At 39.5% G+C, this 20,655-nt stretch overlaps 1 protein-coding gene across 3 annotated transcripts in view; it reads left to right on the top strand.

Moving 5' to 3' along the window:
* CFAP43 (cilia and flagella associated protein 43) overlaps positions 1-20,655 on the top strand; it is a 119,876-nt gene that overhangs the window by 8,929 nt on the left and 90,292 nt on the right. For all 3 annotated transcript variants that reach the window (XM_019459359.2, XM_019459360.2, XM_019459358.2), the window contains exons 4-6: positions 2,747-2,914; positions 5,586-5,736; positions 11,963-12,122. In XM_019459359.2, coding sequence (XP_019314904.2) covers positions 2,747-2,914; positions 5,586-5,736; positions 11,963-12,122 — 479 coding nt within the window. The remainder of the gene's footprint in view (positions 1-2,746; positions 2,915-5,585; positions 5,737-11,962; positions 12,123-20,655) is intronic.

Raw genomic sequence — 20,655 nt, 5'->3', positions numbered from 1 at the left:
AAGGGACACTGGGAAATTTGGTCCTCAGTGTGGGTAACCACGTGGCTGGCTAAAAACTAGGAGTTCTGTTACTCACAGAAAGAAGTGGAGAAGAGATGTTGAGGGACACAGTGCCTCTGCCACAGATGTACAGGACTGGAGCTCAAGAGAGAGCTGAAGTTTGGGAGTTGTTAAAGTGGTATTCAAAATGCTGGAAGTGGATAAGAACACTCAAAGAAGAACCTCGGGCCGAACCTAGAGAGCACCAATAAAAGGGTCTGAAAGAGGAAGAGAAACCTAGGAAGCTCAGAAGGAGTAGTTATGAAGGGAGGAGGGACACTAAGCATGGGGGCTTTCCAGAATATGCCTCAACCAGTGTTCCTTAGAAAGCAGAGTCTGAGGTAACAGCCCCTGAGCCACTTCTTTAGTGGGGAGTGCAATCCCAGGAAGGAGGCAGGAGGAAGTGGGAAAGTGGAGGGAGGCAGGGAAGGAAGAGAGCCAGCATCAGGGCGCATTACTTTGCCGGCCAAGTGCATTACTCTGCACTTGGTGCCAAGTGCAGTCGATTGCTTGGTTTCACAGATGGTCGTCTGAGAGGCAGAATGAACTGTGAACACGGAAAGTCCTTGGTCAGTGACAGACAGTAGTAGGCTAGGAAGCGGGGAGGAAGAGATGAGTTTATCCACTGACTCTTGTTATCCCACTGAGTGGGATATCCCTGCACAGAGTGTTAACAGCCACACTTTCTGATTTATTTAGACCTCCCGCATGTCATTTCCAGGGGCACATGGGAGCCTCTGGGTATGTGGAGCAGGCATGAGGTGAGGCACAGGTGGGGTGTGCCTACATGAAGTTCATCAAAGCCTACATAGTCAGACAACCACTGAGTCAGCTAGGCAGAACAGGTGATGAAGGCCCCAGAAAGAGGCAGGAGGGTGCCAAAAGGCAAGGTGAGCTTGCCTCAAGGTGAGCTCAGTGACAGAGATCCCAAGAGTCATTTCAGAAGATAATTGTGAGCAGCATCAAATCCTGCAGAGGTCAAGTTAGACAAGGACTGAGAACTTTTGGATTTAGGATGAAGGTGGATATTGGTGGGTCTTGGAGAGAGCTGTGTCAGTGGACTGGTGGTGACAAGGAGCAGATTTCCAGACATGAGAGAGAGCTGGAGTGAGAAAGAAGAGGCAGAGAGTTTAGAACAACTCCAGGAGTTTGGCTCACAGGGGAGGGCAGAAAGACATGTAAGGGTGAGATTGAGGGAAGGCTTTTTAAAAGATGGTGCAGATGAACATTTAAGTGTTGTCAGGAAAGAGTCAGGAGAGAGGGAGAGTCTGAAGATGTAGAAGAGAATGAATAATGGAAAAACTAATGTTCCTAAGGAGGCAAAGACCCCACACACAGGTGGTGAAAATAGCCTTAGGTCAGAGGAAGTACATGCCTTCCACTGTAACAGGAGGAGGAAAGAATGATGCATATCCTGATAGCAGAAATTTGGGGAGAATTCCCAGGCGATAGCCTCTATCTTAATGGGATCTCTTCACTGAAAGGAAGAAGGAGGTGGAGAGGTTGGAGACTTTAGGAGAGTGGAGAATATTAAAAATATTCTCCCCTTATTGAGAGAATGGGAGAGAGAATGGACCAGAGAAACACAGCAGGATGCAAGGGTTATTGAGAGTCCAAGGGTGGGGGCATTAACCATGAACTTATAATGTCACAGACACACATAGTCCTCTGATCTTTGTTCCAATGTCTCCAGCATCCTGGACTTTCAGTTCTATCCATCCAGGGTTGATGGTTGGTCCAGGCATCTGAGGCAGAAAGTCAAAAGATTCAGGGAACCAGTGATACCAGTAAGAGAATGGCTGACATGAGGGACAGAACACTTGTGATGGAGGTGGAAGGAAGTGAGAGCAGAAGGGTGCCAAAAGGCAAGGCGAGCTCAGTAAATATTAATTCCATTTCCCAGTCAGAAGCCTGAATGGAGTGCTAGCTCCTTGGAGGAGGAGATAGCTCACATTTATTTTTCCTCCCATTTCATCTAATAAAAGACCTTGCCCATGGTAGGGATTCAGGATAGTCTCTCAAATGGGTAAATGAATGAAATATTCTAAAGTACTGATTTTTAAAAGTCAGTAAATAATCAATTGGTATCAATGTGTATAGTGAACATAGGTCAATCTGGAGTATTCGTATATAGTATGTTGAGATTTAGATACTTGTTTTTCAGCAAGTGTGATGATATATTCCATTTTCTAGATTTGGATGATTTAAATTCAAATTTATTTTTTTTTTAATTTTTTTTTTAACGTTTATTTATTTTTGAGACAGGGAGAGACGGCATGAACGGGGGAGGGTCAGAAAGACAGGGAGACACAGAATCAGAAACAGGCTCCAGGCTCTGAGCTGTCAGCACAGAGCCTGATGCGGGGCTCGAACTCACGGACCGCGAGATCATGACCTGAGCCGAAGTCAGATGCTTAACCGACTGAGCCACCCAGGTGCCCCAAATTCAAATTTAATAAGGAAGATAAAATAACCTTGATAGCACATGACAGGGTAATATTGTTAAAACACACAGTTATTTTGCTTTCTTAGAAGGGTATAGCACAATTATTAATAAATTTGATATTAATATCATGGATTAAATAAATTATATCATTAAATAAATTATATCATATATTGAGACTCAATATATGTAATTAGATAAATGGTCTCAAGAAGTCAAGTTAAATGAATTATTTTTTTTTACCAAACACAATTTCTCTCTAAGGAAATGGGAATCAAGTGTCATTTTATGCAAGAAGTCACAACCTGGTGTGGATGTAAGCTGCATGACTTTTAACCCTATGAACTGGCGCCAGCTGTGCTTATCAAGTCCAAGTGCATTGACTGTGTGGACCGTTGAAAAAAGCAACCAGGAGCATTATTTAAAAGCAAAGTAAGAGACTTAGTTACACAACAAGGTGGTGGTCTTAGTTTGCATTCATGTAATGTGATTGCATCAGTTTGATGAATTAACTGGCTTTATATGTACATATTAAACATCTTCAGTTGTAGCATCTTTCTACATGTGTAATTCCCTTGGAGTGATTACTTGCATTTTGAAAGGATTCTCTATGACCTGGTTTCTCAATGAATTTCTTCTAAATACCAAGTCATCCTCGAGCCTTTTCCAACATGATTTAATTTACCAAAATTTGATTTCCTTTACAATTTCAAAACATGCCTATTTATATGAAAAAAAGGATGGTTATGAGTTTTTGCTCCTATTACTTTTGCTCCTATGTACTCCAGTGTACAACTGGAATCTCAAAAATAAGAAACTTTTAGATATGGAAAACATATGGATTATACCTTCATTCACATAACCTCCAAACAAAAGGGTAGTTGCATATAGTGGAGTCATGGGAATTACCTGCTTAAATAGAACTGGGTCAAAAAGAAATTTGTGACCAATGTCCTGGAAATAGCTGATGATGATGGTGCCTTTGTTAAAGGAGTTTAAAGACTCAAGGTGCCTCTGAACTGACTATTCTCAATGTATTCCACAAAGTCAAAGACTAAGTTGATGCTGGGTATATACATCCTTGAAATTGCAATTTTTGAAAAATTGCCGCCTTAAGAAAAATGTAAAGTTTTCTAAATGGAGAATCCTAAAAAAGACACCTCTTTCTGTTCTGTACCCTTTATGTCTCAATTTCACTTTTATAAGAACCCAACGAATAATCAAATCTGTCTCAAGGCAGAGACATTCATAAAATGGGTAATGTCTCTATCAAATCCTTGCCAAGGTGGGCAAGTAATTGGTCCCAGTATTCTCTCCTTTTGCTTGCCTTGAATATTCTCTTCTAGTTCTGAATGTTGAGTTGTGACTTTTCTATAAGTAGCTAAAGTGAGAGGCAAAGTGAGTGGATTGTCATGGTTCCGAAAGCCAGCAGGATTAGAAAACATTGAAGCCTTATATTTGAATAGTAGGTACTGTTTTTATATGATCCGTTTTTAAAATTATTTATCATTCATAAAACATAACCAAGGAAGTTTTAAATTTAAGGCATAAAGCCATGAATTCTTCAAATGCCGTTTTATAGCTGTATTATGGATTAAAAGTAGATGTATGGTATATTTGAAAATGAATTCTTGATATTGGAGGTTGTAAAGGTAGCTAAATACAACCTACATGTACAGATGGTCCTTGACTTAGGATGGTTCTACTTAAGATTTTTTGACTTTGGGATGTTGTCAAAGTGATATACATTCAATAGAAACCATACTTCACATTTTGAATTTTGCTCTTTTCCCAGGCTGGAGATACATGGTACAAAACTCTCACGATGCTAGGCAGTGGCAGCTGCAGCTTATAGTCAGCCACGTGATCACAGGGTAGCTAACCTGTGCGCTGACCACCATCCCTCACCTTTACAACCATTCTGTTTTTTACCTTCATCATAATATTCAAGAAGTTACTTGAGATATTCAGCACTTCATTATAAAATAGGCTTTGTGGGGGTGCCTGGGTGGCACAGTTGGTGAAACATCCAACTCTTGATCTCAGCTGAGGTTGTGATCTCACGGGTTCGTGAGTTCAAGCCCTGCATGGGGCTGTGTGCTGATGTCTGCTTGGGATTCTGTCTCTCCTTCTCTCTGCCCCGCCTCTCTCTCTCTCTCTCTCTCTCTCTCTCTCTCTCTCTCTCTCTCTCTCTCAAAATAAATAAATAAACATAAATAAATGAATGAATGAATAAATAAATGGCTTTGTGTTAGATGATTTTGCCCAACTGTAGGTTGGCAACTAATGTAGTTTGCCTAGCTAATATAGGTATTCATTTTGACTTAGGTAGGATATTTTCAACTTATGATGGCTTTATTGGGACATAACCCCATCATAAATCAAGGAAGATCTGTACGTTTATTTTGGCCCACATTGATTTTTATTTGAATTGATTGCCAACATTTAATACTTGAGAGATTTCTCATAAATATCCAGATTATGATAGTCTTTCAAAATTCTGGAACCACAATTCTCAACAAACCCTCTTGGCTAGAACTGAGTGGCACCTACCACCTTTTGGAGGGAACACACTTTCCCATTTGCCACAGTCCCCCACCTGGCTACGCATCGCCTGCCTGACCCCTGCCTGTACAATCCCAGCTTTAGATATTAACTTTGAAAATTTTCAAAAATCCCTGTGTGCTTAATTTATAACTGCATTACTTGTCCTTTTGCGGTATGTTGTTTTTTTTTTTAACGTTTATTTATTTTTGAGACAGAGACAGAGCATGAACAGGGGAGGGGCAGAGGGAGAGGGAGACACAGAATCTGAAACAGGCTCCAGGCTCTGAGCTGTCAGCACAGATCCCGAAGCGGGGCTCGAACTCACAGACCGTGAGATCATGACCTGAGCTGAAGTCGGACGCTTAACCGACCGAGCCACCTAGGCGCCCCGCGATATGTATTTTTAAATCTACTATTTGGTGTTTATCTGGTTTGGTTGCGTGTTTGTTTTTTACAAGTTACATTACCTCCCCACCTTGTTTATCACCAAAATGCAGTTGCTCCATCAGTGACTAGTTTTTGTTAATGATTATTCTGATTTCTCTTTTTCCTAAAGGTCAGTAAAACTACCTATGGAAGACGGGTCATTTTATAACGAAACAGATGTAATTTTCCCCACCTCGTTGCCCAAGGATCTTATCTATGGACCGGTGCTCCCACTGTCAGCCATTGCTGGGCTAGTAGGAGAAGAGGCAGAAACTTTCAGGGTAATTACCTGGCACCTCTTCCTGTTTGCCTATTTGATTCTCATAACCATCTCATGAGACATGCAGGATAGAGAGAAGATCATCCTGGGTTTTTAATACAGATTAGCCCTGGAGACCATGAGAAATGAAGTCTCTGGGAGGATGATGACTGGGAGGTTGGTTGACTGGGAGGATGATGACACTGATAATAGAAATAGAGAGCTGGGACCTGATTTCATTTTTGGACATACTGAATTTGGGATGCTGGGAAGGCATCCAGATATAGGTGCCAGGTAGAAATTGGGCCATCAGACCTGTTGCTGGGGTGTAGAAGGCAGGGCTGGAAACACAGAAGCCAGAGTCATTACCACAGAGGGAATAGTGGAGGACTGGAGCAGGGGAGGGATGATAGAAAGGAGAGAAATGGTGCCAGGCAAGACAGCCAGAGAGGAAACCGATTTGTTAAGAGTTGAGAGTTAGTAGAAGAGTCTGAGAAAGAATAATCACAGAAGTAAGGACAAAGCCAAGAGAGAACAAGGCCATGGAAGAAAGTTTCTGAAGGGAGTTTGTTAACAGCTACACACTCATTCAAGTCAACATATATATCAAGCTTCTTCTATGTAGCAGGCACTGTTTTAGGCAATGGGATCACATGATGACCAACCAGGCATAATCCCGACCCTTTGGAGCTTATATTCTATCGGAGACAAAACAACAACAACGAATAAAGAGATACATTAAATCATTGCAAAATGTAATAATTATTATAATGGGAAAAATGGGGGAAGAGATGGAAGTGAGGAAGAGATTAACATATGTTGGTCAAGGAAGGCCACTGGGGAGATGACATTTACACTGAGACCTGAAGGACAAGGAGACTCAGTGCTACAAACAGGGTCAAGAATGTTCAGTCAGAGGGTACTGTAGGTACAAAGGCCCTGGGGGAAGAAAATAAATCAGTGTGTTTGAAGAGCTAAGAAAACTTGTGGTGGCTACAGCACAGTAAATGAGGGGGATCTGCAGTTGTAGGTCAAGAGGTAGGCGGGGAGCTCACTCAAGGCCTTTGGCATGAAGGTGAGGAGCTCCGTTAGGCTAAGCCTAATGATTGTGTTAAAACTCCAAGCCAAGGATGAAGGAAGTGAAGCTCCCAAATGTTTTTGTCCACCAAAGAGAACTGAGATATAGATGTTAAAAATAATTCAACATGGTAATTAGTTTGTTAAAAATTTCCACCAATAGAAAAGGTTGTGTATGCTCTTAGTATTTCCTCTAAAGGATGACAATTATTCACTTTTTCAATACTGAAAACCACCAATTCCTTTTAAGAGGACAAATGCTAGCCTTAGAAATACAACCACGCTCAGCCACAGTGGGGCAGCAAAGTAAATACAAATAGATGAACCATCAGGGTTTACAACTTGAAAAAAATGTTTCTACGTTTAGTATTTGATGCCTAGAAACCCACATTTTCAACTATCTTGAATCTTCTCTTCTGCAGTAAAATTCTGTAGGAGCCCTCATCTTTCACATTTGCACCAGCAGGATGAACCCTACATAAAATATGTAAAATTCAGGCATCTGTCTTTATCATTTGAAAAATGCTATAAAATGCTTTCATTAAGTACTGAAATGTGGAGTCACCATTTTTTTTAATGCTCATAATAAACAGACATCTTTGTTTTCTAGGACTTTTATACTCAGTGAATTTTAACCTTTTTTTTCTGAAAACAGAATTTTAATGCTAAAGTTTGACATTTTTATTTATTTTATTTTATTTACTTATTTTTGAGAGAGAGAGAGAGTGCACATGTGCACAGGGGAAGGGCAGTGAGAGAGGGAGAGAGAGAATCCCAAGCAGGCTGTGCACTCTCAGCACAGAGCCCAATATGGTACTTGAACCCACGAACCATGAGATCATAACCTGAGCTGAAATCAAGAGTTGGACATTTAACAAACTGAGCCACCCAGGTGCTCCTAAAGTTCCACATTTTAAAATCACACAGGGAATATTAAGAAAGCATGTACTTTACATTTGTACTGTAAATTAAGCTTTCCAATATTTACTTTTTTATCTTATAGATAAGTAAGGTGAGAAAAATGGCTAAAACATTGATTAATGTCTATACAATGAGTGGAAGCATAACCAAAAATAGATCTCAAATGTCTTGATTCTTTTCCTTTGTTTGAATGACATTTCTTGTGACTTGGGTATCAACCAATGGCAAAGAAATCAGTAATGAATTGATCTGTATAAGAGGAGTCTTAAAAATTGATAAGCTATGAACTTTTGCAAAATTATAAACATTAAATACTACCATTATGTCTCTTGTAGCCAACATTATAGGCCTGCCTCACATTACACAATCTATTTAAGGCATGAGAAACAGTATCTAGCAGTACCATGGGGGAAAATCAAAGGCAGATGTTATCTGGGCAGAAACTGGATCCAAGATAATGAATTTAATCTCAAGTGTCCAGTTTTCTTTTTCCATCTACCTTAAGAACAATAGAAGTAAGTAAATAGGAATTCCTTTTATAAACTCAAGTATTCTGAAACATATTTGGATGCTTACATTTTCTTTTTTCTTTTTTCATTTTTTTTAATGTTTATTTTTGAGAGAGACAGAGAGCACACAAGCAGAGGAGGGGCAGAGAGAGAGGGAAACACAGAATCTGAAGCAGGCTCCAGGCCCTTAGCTGTCAGCACAGAGCCCGACACAGGGCTCGAACCCACAAAACGTGAGATCATGACCTGTGCCGAAGTCAGAGGCTTAACCGACTGAGCCACCCAGGCACCCCAGATGCTTACATTTTCTAAAGCAATATTGAGTTAGACTCAAAATTTTCATGTTCGGTCTTCAAGTGACCAAAATTTTTGATTTGTGATTCCAGAGAGCTGAACAATGGGGTGGCATTATCAACAAATATTTTTAAACACTATTTTCTTTTAAAATTTCAGAATTTTTAGAATTTAAAATTATTGCTTCTGCTCACATAATCCATATAATATCACATTCATTTTTCAATGGCACAGAACATATTTATTGATGAAGAGAGTAATAGAAAGACAAGCCCAGGTTTATCTTAAAGTAAGAAAAGCCACACACAATACTAGTTTAACATATTAAGGCCAGAAAACTCCAAGTTGTAATCCTCACTTTCCGTTGCATACCCATAGATTCACTGATGTGAGAACTAGATATGTGTGGGGTTTTTAAAAGGTTTTTCAGCCCATTGCCATACCAGGTAAGAGTCTGTCCCTTTGTAATATATAGCCTAAGGTTAGATGTCATCAAGACAACCCAAGAAACTTTTAAATAATCGTGATTAAATAATGGCATTCAGTGAGTGACTCTTCCCTAGGAGTCAAATCTCAATTAGACACCACAAATGTGTCACTAATCAGCAGCAGTTTAATCCTTTTGAGTGGTTTTGCCCCCCTTTTTGGCCCATAGGGTGGCCAGATTATTAATCCAGTATTTATTTTTTTAACAATCCAAGGCTATGAGGGCATGAAATAGATCAATCATTGACCAAAGTCAATATATCCTTATACCCTGATATATTGATTTTGGTCAATGATTGATTTATATATGCTTATACTCTGATATATTGACTTTGGTCAATGATTGATCTATTTCATGCCCACCATTTGCAGCAACGTGGATGGAACTGGAGGGTATTATGCTAAGTGAAATAAGTCAGTCAGAGAAAGATACCATATGTTTTCACTCATATGTGGATCTTGAGAAACTTAATAGAAGACCATGGGGGAGGGCAAGGAGAAAAAAAGTTACAGAGAGGGAGGGAGGCAAGCCATAAGAGACTCCTGGATACTGAGAACAAACAGGTTTGATGGGGGTGGGGGAGAGGGGAAAATGGGTGATGGGCATTGAGGAGGGCACTTGTTGGGATGAGCACTGGGTGTGGTATGGAAACCAATTTGACAATAAATTATATTAAAAAATATATATCCTTTTAAAAAATTATCATGGTGACTGCTGCTATGTAGGATTTTTGCCTTAGTCATCAAGGTCCATTCCAAATGATAACTCTTTCTCCATACTTTGTTCACTCCACCAAAAAGAACCAATTGCTTTCTCATCAACACTCCCGTGATATTTAAACATTCCTCTGCTATAACCTATCATGTTTCCTGATTCTGATATTTGTTAATACTTCTTCCCTCACCTAAGTGATCATCCTGTTGAGAAGAGGGCTCCCTTAGGACTTGGCACAATGCCTGGTATATCAGCAACATCCAATAAATGTTTAAATACAAGTTATGTAACAAATTTATGTCTGTTGAGAATCTAGTAGAAATACTTTGACAGCAGTATACCTGCTTTACCTTGGACCTACAAATCATTCCTAAATTAAAAGAACAGTATATACTACATTGTTCAAGTAATTGAGTATTTATTAGAAAGGTAGCTTGTATATATTGAGGAGTTTCTAATGGAAAAATCACTGTTTAATAGGTTTGCAGTATTCCCCAACTGTAGAACCTATTCCAACTTCTGCTTTATGTTTATCCACAGCATTTGTCAACATATAATATTCTATATGGTTAACTTCTTAGCTTATTTTTATTCTGTTTCCCTTCACCAGGACATAAGCCCCATGAGGGCAGAGATTTGTGTGTGTGTGTGTGTCTGTTTTGTTCACTGCTACATCCCTGTGCCTAGAACAGTACCTGGAATGTAGTAAGTGTTTAATAAATATTTTTTAGATGAATTAAAAAGTGAATGAAAGAATGAAATAAACATGGAGGTCTCAAGGTATTCAAAAATTCCGTTAATTTGGCCAATAGCTTATTAAAATTTTTTTCTGTTCCAATGGGTGTAAGGATCCTAAAGATAACAAAAACATTACTTTCTAGCTAATGCAATTCTAAACAGTGCTATAGTATAACCAAAAGCTCAGACAGTAATAACTAAGTAAGTAAACTAGTATATTTGATTTGTTTAACTAGAAAGGAAGTAGTCCTGTGTTATGTATTCTGAATTCATAGTTTTAATCAGTGCTGTGGGGCATATGCCCAAAATAGCTGCCACAGCTGCCTTGACCTCCAGGAAGGAAAGCAGGGAGGCCTTATGAGGAGACCTGCTCTGTGCTGGCAGAAGAGCGTGTCCCCTGTGGAACATGAGTATTTAAAGCTGCAGGGGCCATATTACTGAGGTATTACCCTCTAAGGCAGAGATCAACAAACTGTGGCCAGTTTTTATATGGCCCCAAGCTAAGAATGGTTTTTGCATTTTTTATTGGGGTGTTTAAAAAAAAATAAAAGGGATATGTGACAGAGACCTATGTGGTCCACAAAGCCTAAAATATTCACTACCTGGTCCTTTACAGGAAAAGTTTGCCTTACATCCTTGGTCCATATTGTTCTTACTTCCCAAAGCCAGCTTTTCTTTTAGGCACATTCCGTAGATGTTGTGTCTTTCTCTTTGAGTTTTTCATGGTATCAAAATCACATAGGATGTTTCATGAACCAAATTAGGCCACCAAAATCAGGCACGTGTCCTCTTTTCATTTCCCCTAAAAACTATGCCAGAGGATCTGGGTCAACTTCTCCATAACCACTCGAGGAAAATCATATCTGTGCCCCCTGCAGAATCAGGAGGGTGAAATGATGACAAAAGTTTTCCTCAGAAAGGGTGATTTTAGCTAGACAACGTCTTTCTTAGATTCGAGATAGCAAAAAAGTCTACCAAGAAGCAGTGTAGGAGTTATTACTTAAAATTTTCATGAAACCCTGTGACACTAGAACTCCAAATATGCTGGCAAGACCATCTTATATATTCTTAGTGGATTAAAATACAGAATGATAAGTGGAGCAAGGAATGGTAAGTTCACTTAGCTCTTGGCAAACAGGACCAATGAATTGAAAGGATATAAGTCCATATTCATTTGTTTCTTTCTGGAAGTTATTCTGTTGGGTATTTCTCTGGCTCTTAAGCCATGAATGTTGTCTCTCTCTCTCTCTTTTTTTTAATATTTATTTATTTTTGAGAGAGAGAAAGAGAGACAGAGTGCAAGTGGGGGAGGGGCAGAGAGAGAGGGAGACACAGAATCCATAGCAGGCTCCAGGCTCTGAGCTGTCAGCACAGAGCCAGATGAGGGTCTCTGACTCACAGACTGCTAGATCATGACCTCAGCTCAAGTCCGCCGCTTAACTGAATGAGCCACCTGGTACCACAGCCATAAATGTTGTTAACACAAGGTTTCTAATCTTTTCCTAAAGCCTAAAGACGATCTATATCCTTTGCTTCACCCAACTATGCATTGCTGGACTCCAACAAATGACCTATACATTGGCTGTGAAGAGGGTCATCTTTTAATGGTTAATGCAGAAACCTTGAAGGTGACTATACTTAATAAGATAGAAGATACGACATCAAGGGGTAAGAAACTACTTTGTTTCATTATTCCCAGAAATGTAGCCACTGGTGATGGTTTTACACTTGAAAATGGATGTTTGTTCCTTATTTTTCTCTTGCTTGGAGACCTCTTTGATTCTTTCTTTTCCTTTATCCCATAGTTAATTACCAAGTCTTGTGCATGTTCCTTCTAGCTAGTGTTCTATGCTCTGGGCATTCTGCTGCACCCTATGTGTATATTTCATGTAATCCTCAAAACAACTTTATAAAGAGATACATTTTCATCTCCATGAGAAAGATGAAAAAAATGTAAGCATTGAGAGGTTAAGGAAAATTCCCAAATTCACATAACTGGTAAACTGTGGAACTAATACCTGAACACAAGCAATAAGACTTCGGAGTCCATTGGGGCACCTGGGTGGCTCAGTTGGTGAAGTGTCTAACTCTTTTTTTTTTTTTAAGCTTATTTATTTTGAGAGAAAGAGAGAGTGCATGAGCAGGGTAGGGGCAGAGGGAGAGGGAGAGAGAGAGAATCCCAAGTAGGCTCCACACTGTTAGCACAGAGCCCAACATGGGGCTCAAATTCAGGAACCATGAGATCATGACCTGAGCCAAAACCAAGATTCAGACACTTAACCGACTGAGACACCTAGGCACCCCAAGCGTCCAACACTTGATCTCAGCTCACGTCTTCATCTCAGGGTCATGAAATCAAGCCCCACATTGGGCTCTGCACTGGACATGAAGCCTACTTAAAAGAACTTCAGAGTCCAAGTTATTTTATTTTATTATTTTTAAAATTTAAATCCAAGTTAGTTATCATTTAGTGTAATAATGACTTCAGGAATAGACTTTAGTGATTCATCACTTACATATAACACCCAGTGCGCATCCCAACAAGTGCCCTCCTTAATGCCCCTTGCCCATTTAACCCATATCCCCACCCAACACCCCACCAGCAACCCTCAGTTTGTTCTCTGATTTTAAGAGTCTCTTATGGTTTGTATCCCTCTCTGTTTTTATATTATTTTTGCTTCCCTTCCCTTATGTTCATCTGTTTTATATCTTAAATTCCACACGAGTGAAATCATATGATATTTGTCTTTCTCTGACTGACTTATGCCACTTAGTATAATACACTCTAGTTCCATCCTTGTTGTTACAAATTGTAAGATTTCATTCTTTTTTATTGCCAAGCAATATTCCATTGTATATCTATATATATACCACATCTTCTTAATCCATTCATCCTTCAATGGACATTTGGGCTCTTTCCATATTTTGGCTATTCTCGATAGTGCTCCTGTAAACATTGGGGTGCATGTGTCCCTTTGAATCAGCACAACTGTATCCCTTGGATAGATACCTAGTAGTGCAATTGCTGAGCCATAGGGTAGTTCTATTTTTAATTTTTTGAAGAACCTCCATACTGTTTTCCAGAGTGGCTGCACTGGAGTGCATTCCCACCAGGAGTACAAAAGCGTTCTTTCTCCACATCCTCACCAACATCTGTTAATTTTAGCCATTCTGAGAGGTGTGAGGTGGTATCTCGTTGTGGGTTTGATTTCTGTTTCCCTGTTGATGAGTGATATTGAGCATCTTTTCATGTGTCTGTTAGCTATCTGGGTGTCTTCTTTGGAGAAGTGTCTATTCATGTCTTTTGGCCATTTCTTTCCTGGATTATTTGGTTTTTGGGGTGTTGAGTTTGATAAGTTCTTTATAGATTTTGTATACTAACTCTTTATCTGATATGTCATTTGCAAATATCTTTTCCCATTCTGTCAGTTGCCTTTTAGTTTCGCTGATTTTTTCCTTCACTTTTTATCTTGATGAGGTCCCAATAGTCCATTTTTGCTTTTGTTTCCCTAGCCTCTGGAGATATGTCAAGTAAGAAGTTGCTGCGGCCAAGATCAAAGAGGTTTTTGCCTGTTTTCTCCTTGAGGATTTTGATGGCTTCCTGTCTTACATTTAGGTCTTTTATCTGTTTTGAGGTTTTTTTTGTATATGGTATAAGAAAGTGGTTCAGGTTCATTTTTCTGTGTGCTGCTGTCCAGTTTTCCCAGCACCATTTGCTGAAGAGACTGTCTTTTTTTCCACTGGATATTCTTTCCTGCTTTGTCAAAGATAAATTGGCCATACATTTGTGGGTCCATTTCTGAGTTCTCTATTCTGTTCCATTGATCTATGTGTCTGTTTTTGTGCCAGTACCATACTATCTTGATGATTATAGCTTTGTAATACAGCTTGAAGTCCGGAATTGTGATACCTCCAGCTTTGGTTTTGTTTTTCAGGATTGCTTTGGCTATTTGGGATTTTTTCTGGTTCCATACAAATTTAGGATTGTTTGTTCCAGCCCTGTGAAGAATGCTGACATTATTTTGATAGGGAATGCCAGAGTTCAAGTTATTAGCTACTATGCTATATCCTTTCCCATACATATGCCTATTTTGTTTAATCAACAAATTATGCCCTTTCCTGCCCTCCACCCCTTTCAAGGCCTTTTTCCACAATGACCTCTTTTAAGGTTAACTGCCATCTTGAAAATTATCTTGTGTTCCTTGATTAGAATTTCTAAGAGAATTGGATTTATTTTCCTTAGATCTGCTGTCCATTCCTGGTCCCATCAGCTGTGGCCAGGGTTGCACTTAGTCACAGAAGCTAATGTCCACTCATTAGCTAGGTATAGACCTTTTGGGTCTAGGAGCTAGGTATAGACCTTTTGAGAAGGGAGACTGGTCATTGCGAGCTCCCCACTTTGTGCAATGCACTCTCCATTCCACTTATTCCACTCTCCATTCCTCTTGTTATTTCACTTCTTGATTTCTGCAGCAACCTTAGGACTGACTTCATTGGCCTTAATCTACACTAACCCAAAGCAGGCATCTCATCCTTGCCAAACTGTCCTTCTTGAAGACCATTTCAAATTTTTTTTTAACGTTTATTTATTTTTTAGACAGAGACAGAGCATGAACAGGGGAGGGGCAGAGAGAGAGGGAGACACAGAATCTGAAACAGGCTCCAGGCTCTGAGCTGTCAGCACAGAGCCCGACGCAGGGCTTGAACTCACGGACCGTGAGATCATGACCTGAGCCGAAGTCGGACGCTTAACTGACTGAGCCACCCAGGCGCCCCCTTGAAGACCATTTCAACATGCAATTCAGTGACTGCTTTGCCTTGATTCTACACTCTCTCTAATCTGATCCTACCTGCTCTATTTATATTGTTTCCTTCTACTCCCCAGATTGAGTTTTCTGATCTAGCCAGTAATTTCTTCCTGTCTTTTCACAGACATGCCTCCTAGCTCACCCTCTTGCCGATTTACTCTCTGAATCCTTGAGTTCCCAGCTCAATACCACCACCTACAGCAAGTTTCCCCTAGGACAGTGCCCCTCATCTACTCTTACTCCCATTCCCTGGCTTAGACTTCATTGAAGCCATTAGGTTTGACTTTCCTGCCCCAACCCTGGCTTCCTTTCACTGTCACCTGTACCCTCCAGGCTAAATTCTCTTTAACCTTGCCTCCACAATGCCATCCCATAGCTCTCTACAAAGTGAACCCCTTTTGTGGCCTGCCTTCCCAGTTCCAGCTTCTTGCACATAAGCCTTGGAGCAGTTCTCATCATTCCTGTGCTGCCTCCAAATTCTGCCTGCTGGCATTTGTAGTTATCTTTGTCTAAGATGCCCTTCTCTTCCTGGTCTACCTGATGAGGTCATCCTCAGTGGATCCTTCCCTGTCTTCACTCCAACCTTAGGGTGAAATTCAGTGATCCTGTATGGGATTCATTGAGACTTGCTCCCTTGGTAGAGCCTCATCCTGTGCTTTCACAGTGTCCCATGTGCATGTCTGTGTTTCCCACTAGACATCAATTCTTTGAAGTCAAGAACTGTGTTTTACTCATCCTTTGGCTCCAGAGTTAAATCCCAGAGATTGCTACAGATTAGCACCTATATGTTTTTTTAAAACAAATTCTTTTTTTTAATTTAATTTTTTATTTTTTAAATTTATATCTAAATTAGTTAGCATATAGTGCAACAATGATTTCAGTAGATTCCTTAGTGCCTCTTACCCATTTAGCCCATACCCCCTCCCACAACCCCTCCAGTAACCCTGTTTGTTCTCCATATTTATGAGTCTTTTATGTTTTGTCCCCCTCCCTGTTTTTATATTATTTTTGTTTCCCTTCCCTTATGTTCATCTGTTTTGTCTCTTAAAGTCCTCATATGAGTGAAGTCATATGATATTTGTCTTTCTCTAATTTCACTTAGCATAATAACCTCCAGTTCCATCCACGTAGTTGCAAATGGCAAGATTTCACTCTTTTTGATTGCCAAGTAGTACTCCATTGTATATATATACCACATTTTCTTTATCCATTCATCCATCAATGGACATTTGGGCTCTTTCCATACTTTGGCTATTGTTGATAGTGCTGCTATAAACATGGGGGTGCATGTGTCCCTTTGAAACAATACACTTGTATCCCTTGGATAAATGCCTAGTAGTGCAATTGCTGGATCATAGGGTGGTTCTATTTTTAGTTTTTTGAGGAACCTCCATACTATTTTCCAGAGTGGCTACACCAGCTTGTATTACCACCAACAATGCAAAAGTGATCCTCTTTCTCCATATTCTTGCCAACATCTGTTGTTGCCTGAGTTGTTAATGTTAGCCATTCTGACAGGTCTAAGGTGGTATCTCATTGGGGTTTTGATTTGTATTTCCCTGATGATGAGTGATGTTGAGCATTTTTTCATGTGTCAGTTGGCCATCTGGATGTCTTCTTTGGAGAAGTGTCTATTCATGTCTTTTGCCCATTTCTTCACTGGATTATTTGTTTTTTGGGTGTTGAGTCTGATAAGTTCTTTATAGATTTTGGATACTAACTCTTTATCTGATATGTCGTTTGCAAATTCTTTCTCCCATTCTGTTGGTTGCCTTTTAGTTTTGCTGATTGTTTCCTTCACTGTGGAGAAGCTTTTTATTTTGATGAGGTCCCAGTAGTTCATTTTTGCTTTTGCTTACCTTGCCTCTGGAGACGTGTTGAGTAAGAAGTTGCTGCGGCTAATATCAAAGAGGTTTTTGCCTGTTTTCTCCTCGAGGATTTTGATGGCTTCCTGTCTGACATTTAGGTATTTTTGAATTTATTTTTGTGTATGATATAAGAAAGTGGTCCAGGTTCATTCTTCTGCATGTCGCTGTCCAGTTTTCCCAGTACCACTTGCTGAAGAAACTGTCTTTATTCCACTGGATATTCTTTCCTGCTTTGTCAAAGATTAGTTGGCCGTACATTTGTGGGTCTATTTCTGGGTTCTCTATTCTGTTCCATTGATCTGAGTGTCTGTTTTTGTGCCAGTACCATACTATCCTGATGATTACAGCTTTGTAGTATAACTTGAAGTCCGGGATTGTGATGCCTCCTGCTTTCGTTTTCTTTATCAAGATTGCTTTGGCTATTTGGGGTATTTTCTGGTTCCATGCAAATTTTGGGATTATTTGTTCTAGCTCTGTGAAGAATGCTGGTGTTATTTTGATAGGGATTGCATTGAATATGTAGATTGCTTTAGGTAGTATCGACATTTTAACAATATTTGTTCTTCCTATCCAGGAGCATGGAATCTTTTTCTATTTTTTTTTGTGTGTCTTCTTCAGTTTCTTTCATAAGGTTTCTATAGTTTTCAGTGTATGCATTTTTCACCTCTTTGGTTAGATTTATTCCCAGGTATTTTATGGTTTTTTTGTGCCACTGTAAATGGGATCAATTCCTTTATTTCTCTTTCTGTTGCTTCATTGTTGGTGTATAGGAATGCAACTGATTTCTGTGCATTGATTTTATATCCTGCAACTTTGCTGAATTCATGAATCAATTCTAGCAGTTTTTGGGTGGAATATTTTGGGTTTTCCATATAGAGTATCATGTCATCTGTGAAGAGTGAAAGTTTGACCTCCTCCTGGCATCCTCCTCTTGGATGCCTCTTATTTCTTTGTGTTGTCTGATTGCAGAGGCTAAGACTGCCAATACTATGTTGAATAACAGCGGCGAGAGTGGACATCCCTGTCTTGTTCCTGACCTTAGGGGGAAAGCTCTCAGTTTTTCTCCATTGAGGATGATATTGGCATTGGGTCATTCATATATGACTTTTATGATCTTGAGGTATGCTCCTTCTATCCCTACTTTCTTGAGGGTTTTTATCAAGAAAGGATGCTGTATTTTGTCAAATGCTTTTTCTGCATCTATTGAGAGGATCATATGGTTCTTGTCCTTTCTTTTATTGATGTGATGAATAACGTTAATTGTTTTGCGGATATTGAACCAGCCCTGCATCCCAGGTATAAATCCCACTTGGTCATGGTGAATAATTCTTTTAATGTATTGTTGGATACGGTTGGCTAATATCTTGTTGAGGATTTTTGCATGCATGTTCATCAGGGAAATAGGTCTATAGTTCTCCTTTTTAGTGGGGTCTGTGTCTGGTTTTGGAATCAAGGTAATGTTGGCTTCATAGAAAGAGTTTGGAAGTTTTCCTTCCGTTTCTATTTTTTGGAACAGCTTCAAAGGAATAGATGTTAACTCTTCCTTAGATGTTTGGTAGAATTCCCCTGGAAAGCCATCTGGCCCTGAACTCTTGTTTTTTGGGAGATTTTTTATTACTAATTTGATTTCCTTACTGGTTATCGGTCTGTTCAAATTTTCTCCTTCTTTCTGTTTCAGTTGTGGTAGTTTATGTGTTTCTAGGAATTTGTCCATTTCTTCCAGGTTGCCCATTTTATTGGCGTATAATTGCTCATACTATTCTCTTATTATTGTTTTTATTTCTGCTGTGTTGGTTGTGATCTCTCCTCTTTCATTCTTCATTTTATTTATCTGGGTCCTTTCCTTTTTCTTTTTGATCAAACTGACTAGTGGTTTATCAATTTTGTTAATTCTTTCAAAGAACCAGCTTCTGGTTTCATTGATCTGTTCTACTGTTTTTTTGGTTTCGATAGCATCAATTTCTGCTCTAATCTTTATTATTTCCTGACTTCTGCTGGCTTTGGGTTTTATTTGCTGTTCTTTTTCCAGCTTCTTAAGGTATAAGATTAGGTTGTGTATCTGAGATATTTCTTCCTTCTCTAGGAAGGCCTGGATTGCTATATACTTTCCTCTTATGACCGCCTTTACTGCATCCTGGAGGTTTTGGGTTGTGATGTTATCATTTTAATTGGCTTCCATATACTTTTTAATTTCCTTTTTAACTTCTTGGTTAGCCCGTTCATTCTTTTGTACAATGTGCTTCAGTCTCCAAGTATGTGTTACCTTTCCAATTTTTTCTTGTGGTTGATTTTGAATTTCATAGCATTGTGGTCTGAAAATATGCACAGTATGATCTTGATCTTTTTGTACTTGCTTAGGGCTGATTTGTGTCCCAGTATATGGTCTATTCTGGAGAACGTTCCACGTGCACTGGAGAAGAATGCGTATTCTGCTGTTTTAGGATGAAATGTTCTGAATATTTAGGATGAAATGTTCTGAATATATCTGTTAAATCCATCTGGTCCAGTGTGTCCTTCAAAGCCATTGTTTCCTTGTTGATTTTTTGATTAGACGATCTGTCCATTGCTGTGAGTGGGTGTTGAAGTCTCCTACTCTTTTTTTTTTTTAAATTTTTTTTTTAACATTTATTTATTTTTGAGACAGAGAGAATCAGAGCATGAATGGGGGAGGGTCAGAGAGAGGGAGACACAGAATCTGAAATAGGCTCCAGGCTCTGAGCTGTCAGCACAGAGCCCAACGCGGGGCTCGAACTCCCAGACCGCGAGATCATGACCTGAGCCGAAGTCGGCCGCTTAACCGACTGAGCCCCCCAGGTGCCCCGAAGTCTCCTACTCTTATGGTATTACTATCGATGAGTTTCTTTGTGATTAATTGATTTATATATTTGGGGGCTGCTACATTTGGTGCATAAATGTTTACAAGTGTTATGTCTTCTTGGTGGATAGACCCCTTGATTATGATATAATGCCCTTCTGCATCTCTTGATACAGTATTTATTTTAAAGTCTAGATTGTCTGATATAAGTATGGCTACTCTGGCTTTCTTTTGGTGACCATTAGCGTGATAGATGGTTTCTCCATCCCCTTATTTTCGATCTGAAGGTGTCTTTAGGTCTAAAGTGGGTCTCTTGTAAACAGCATGTAGATGGATCTTGTTTTCTTATCCATTCTCTTACCCTTTGTCTTTTGATTGGAGCATTGAGTCCATTGACATTTAGAGTGAGTACTGAAAGACATGAATTTATTGCCATTATGACGCTTGTAGAGTTGGAGTTTCTGGTGGTGTACTCTGGTCCTTTCTAATCTTTGTTGCTTATGGTATGTATGTATGTATGTATGTATGTATATATGTATTTATATTTTCATCTTTTCTCCCCTCAGAGAGTCTCCCTTAAAATTTCTTGCAGGGTTGGTTTGGTGGTCACAAACTCCTTTAATTTTTGTTTGTCTGGGAAACTTTTTATCTCTCCTTCTATTTTGAATGACAGCCTTGCTGGATAAAGAATTCTTGGTTGCATATTTTTC

This window comes from Panthera pardus, unplaced genomic scaffold, assembly GCF_024362965.1.
Source record: "Panthera pardus isolate Hobbes unplaced genomic scaffold, ASM2436296v1 HiC_scaffold_22, whole genome shotgun sequence".
NCBI lineage: Eukaryota > Metazoa > Chordata > Mammalia > Carnivora > Felidae > Panthera > Panthera pardus.
The sequence above is the reverse complement of the archived record's forward strand: the minus strand, read 5'-3'. Positions and strand labels throughout refer to the sequence as shown.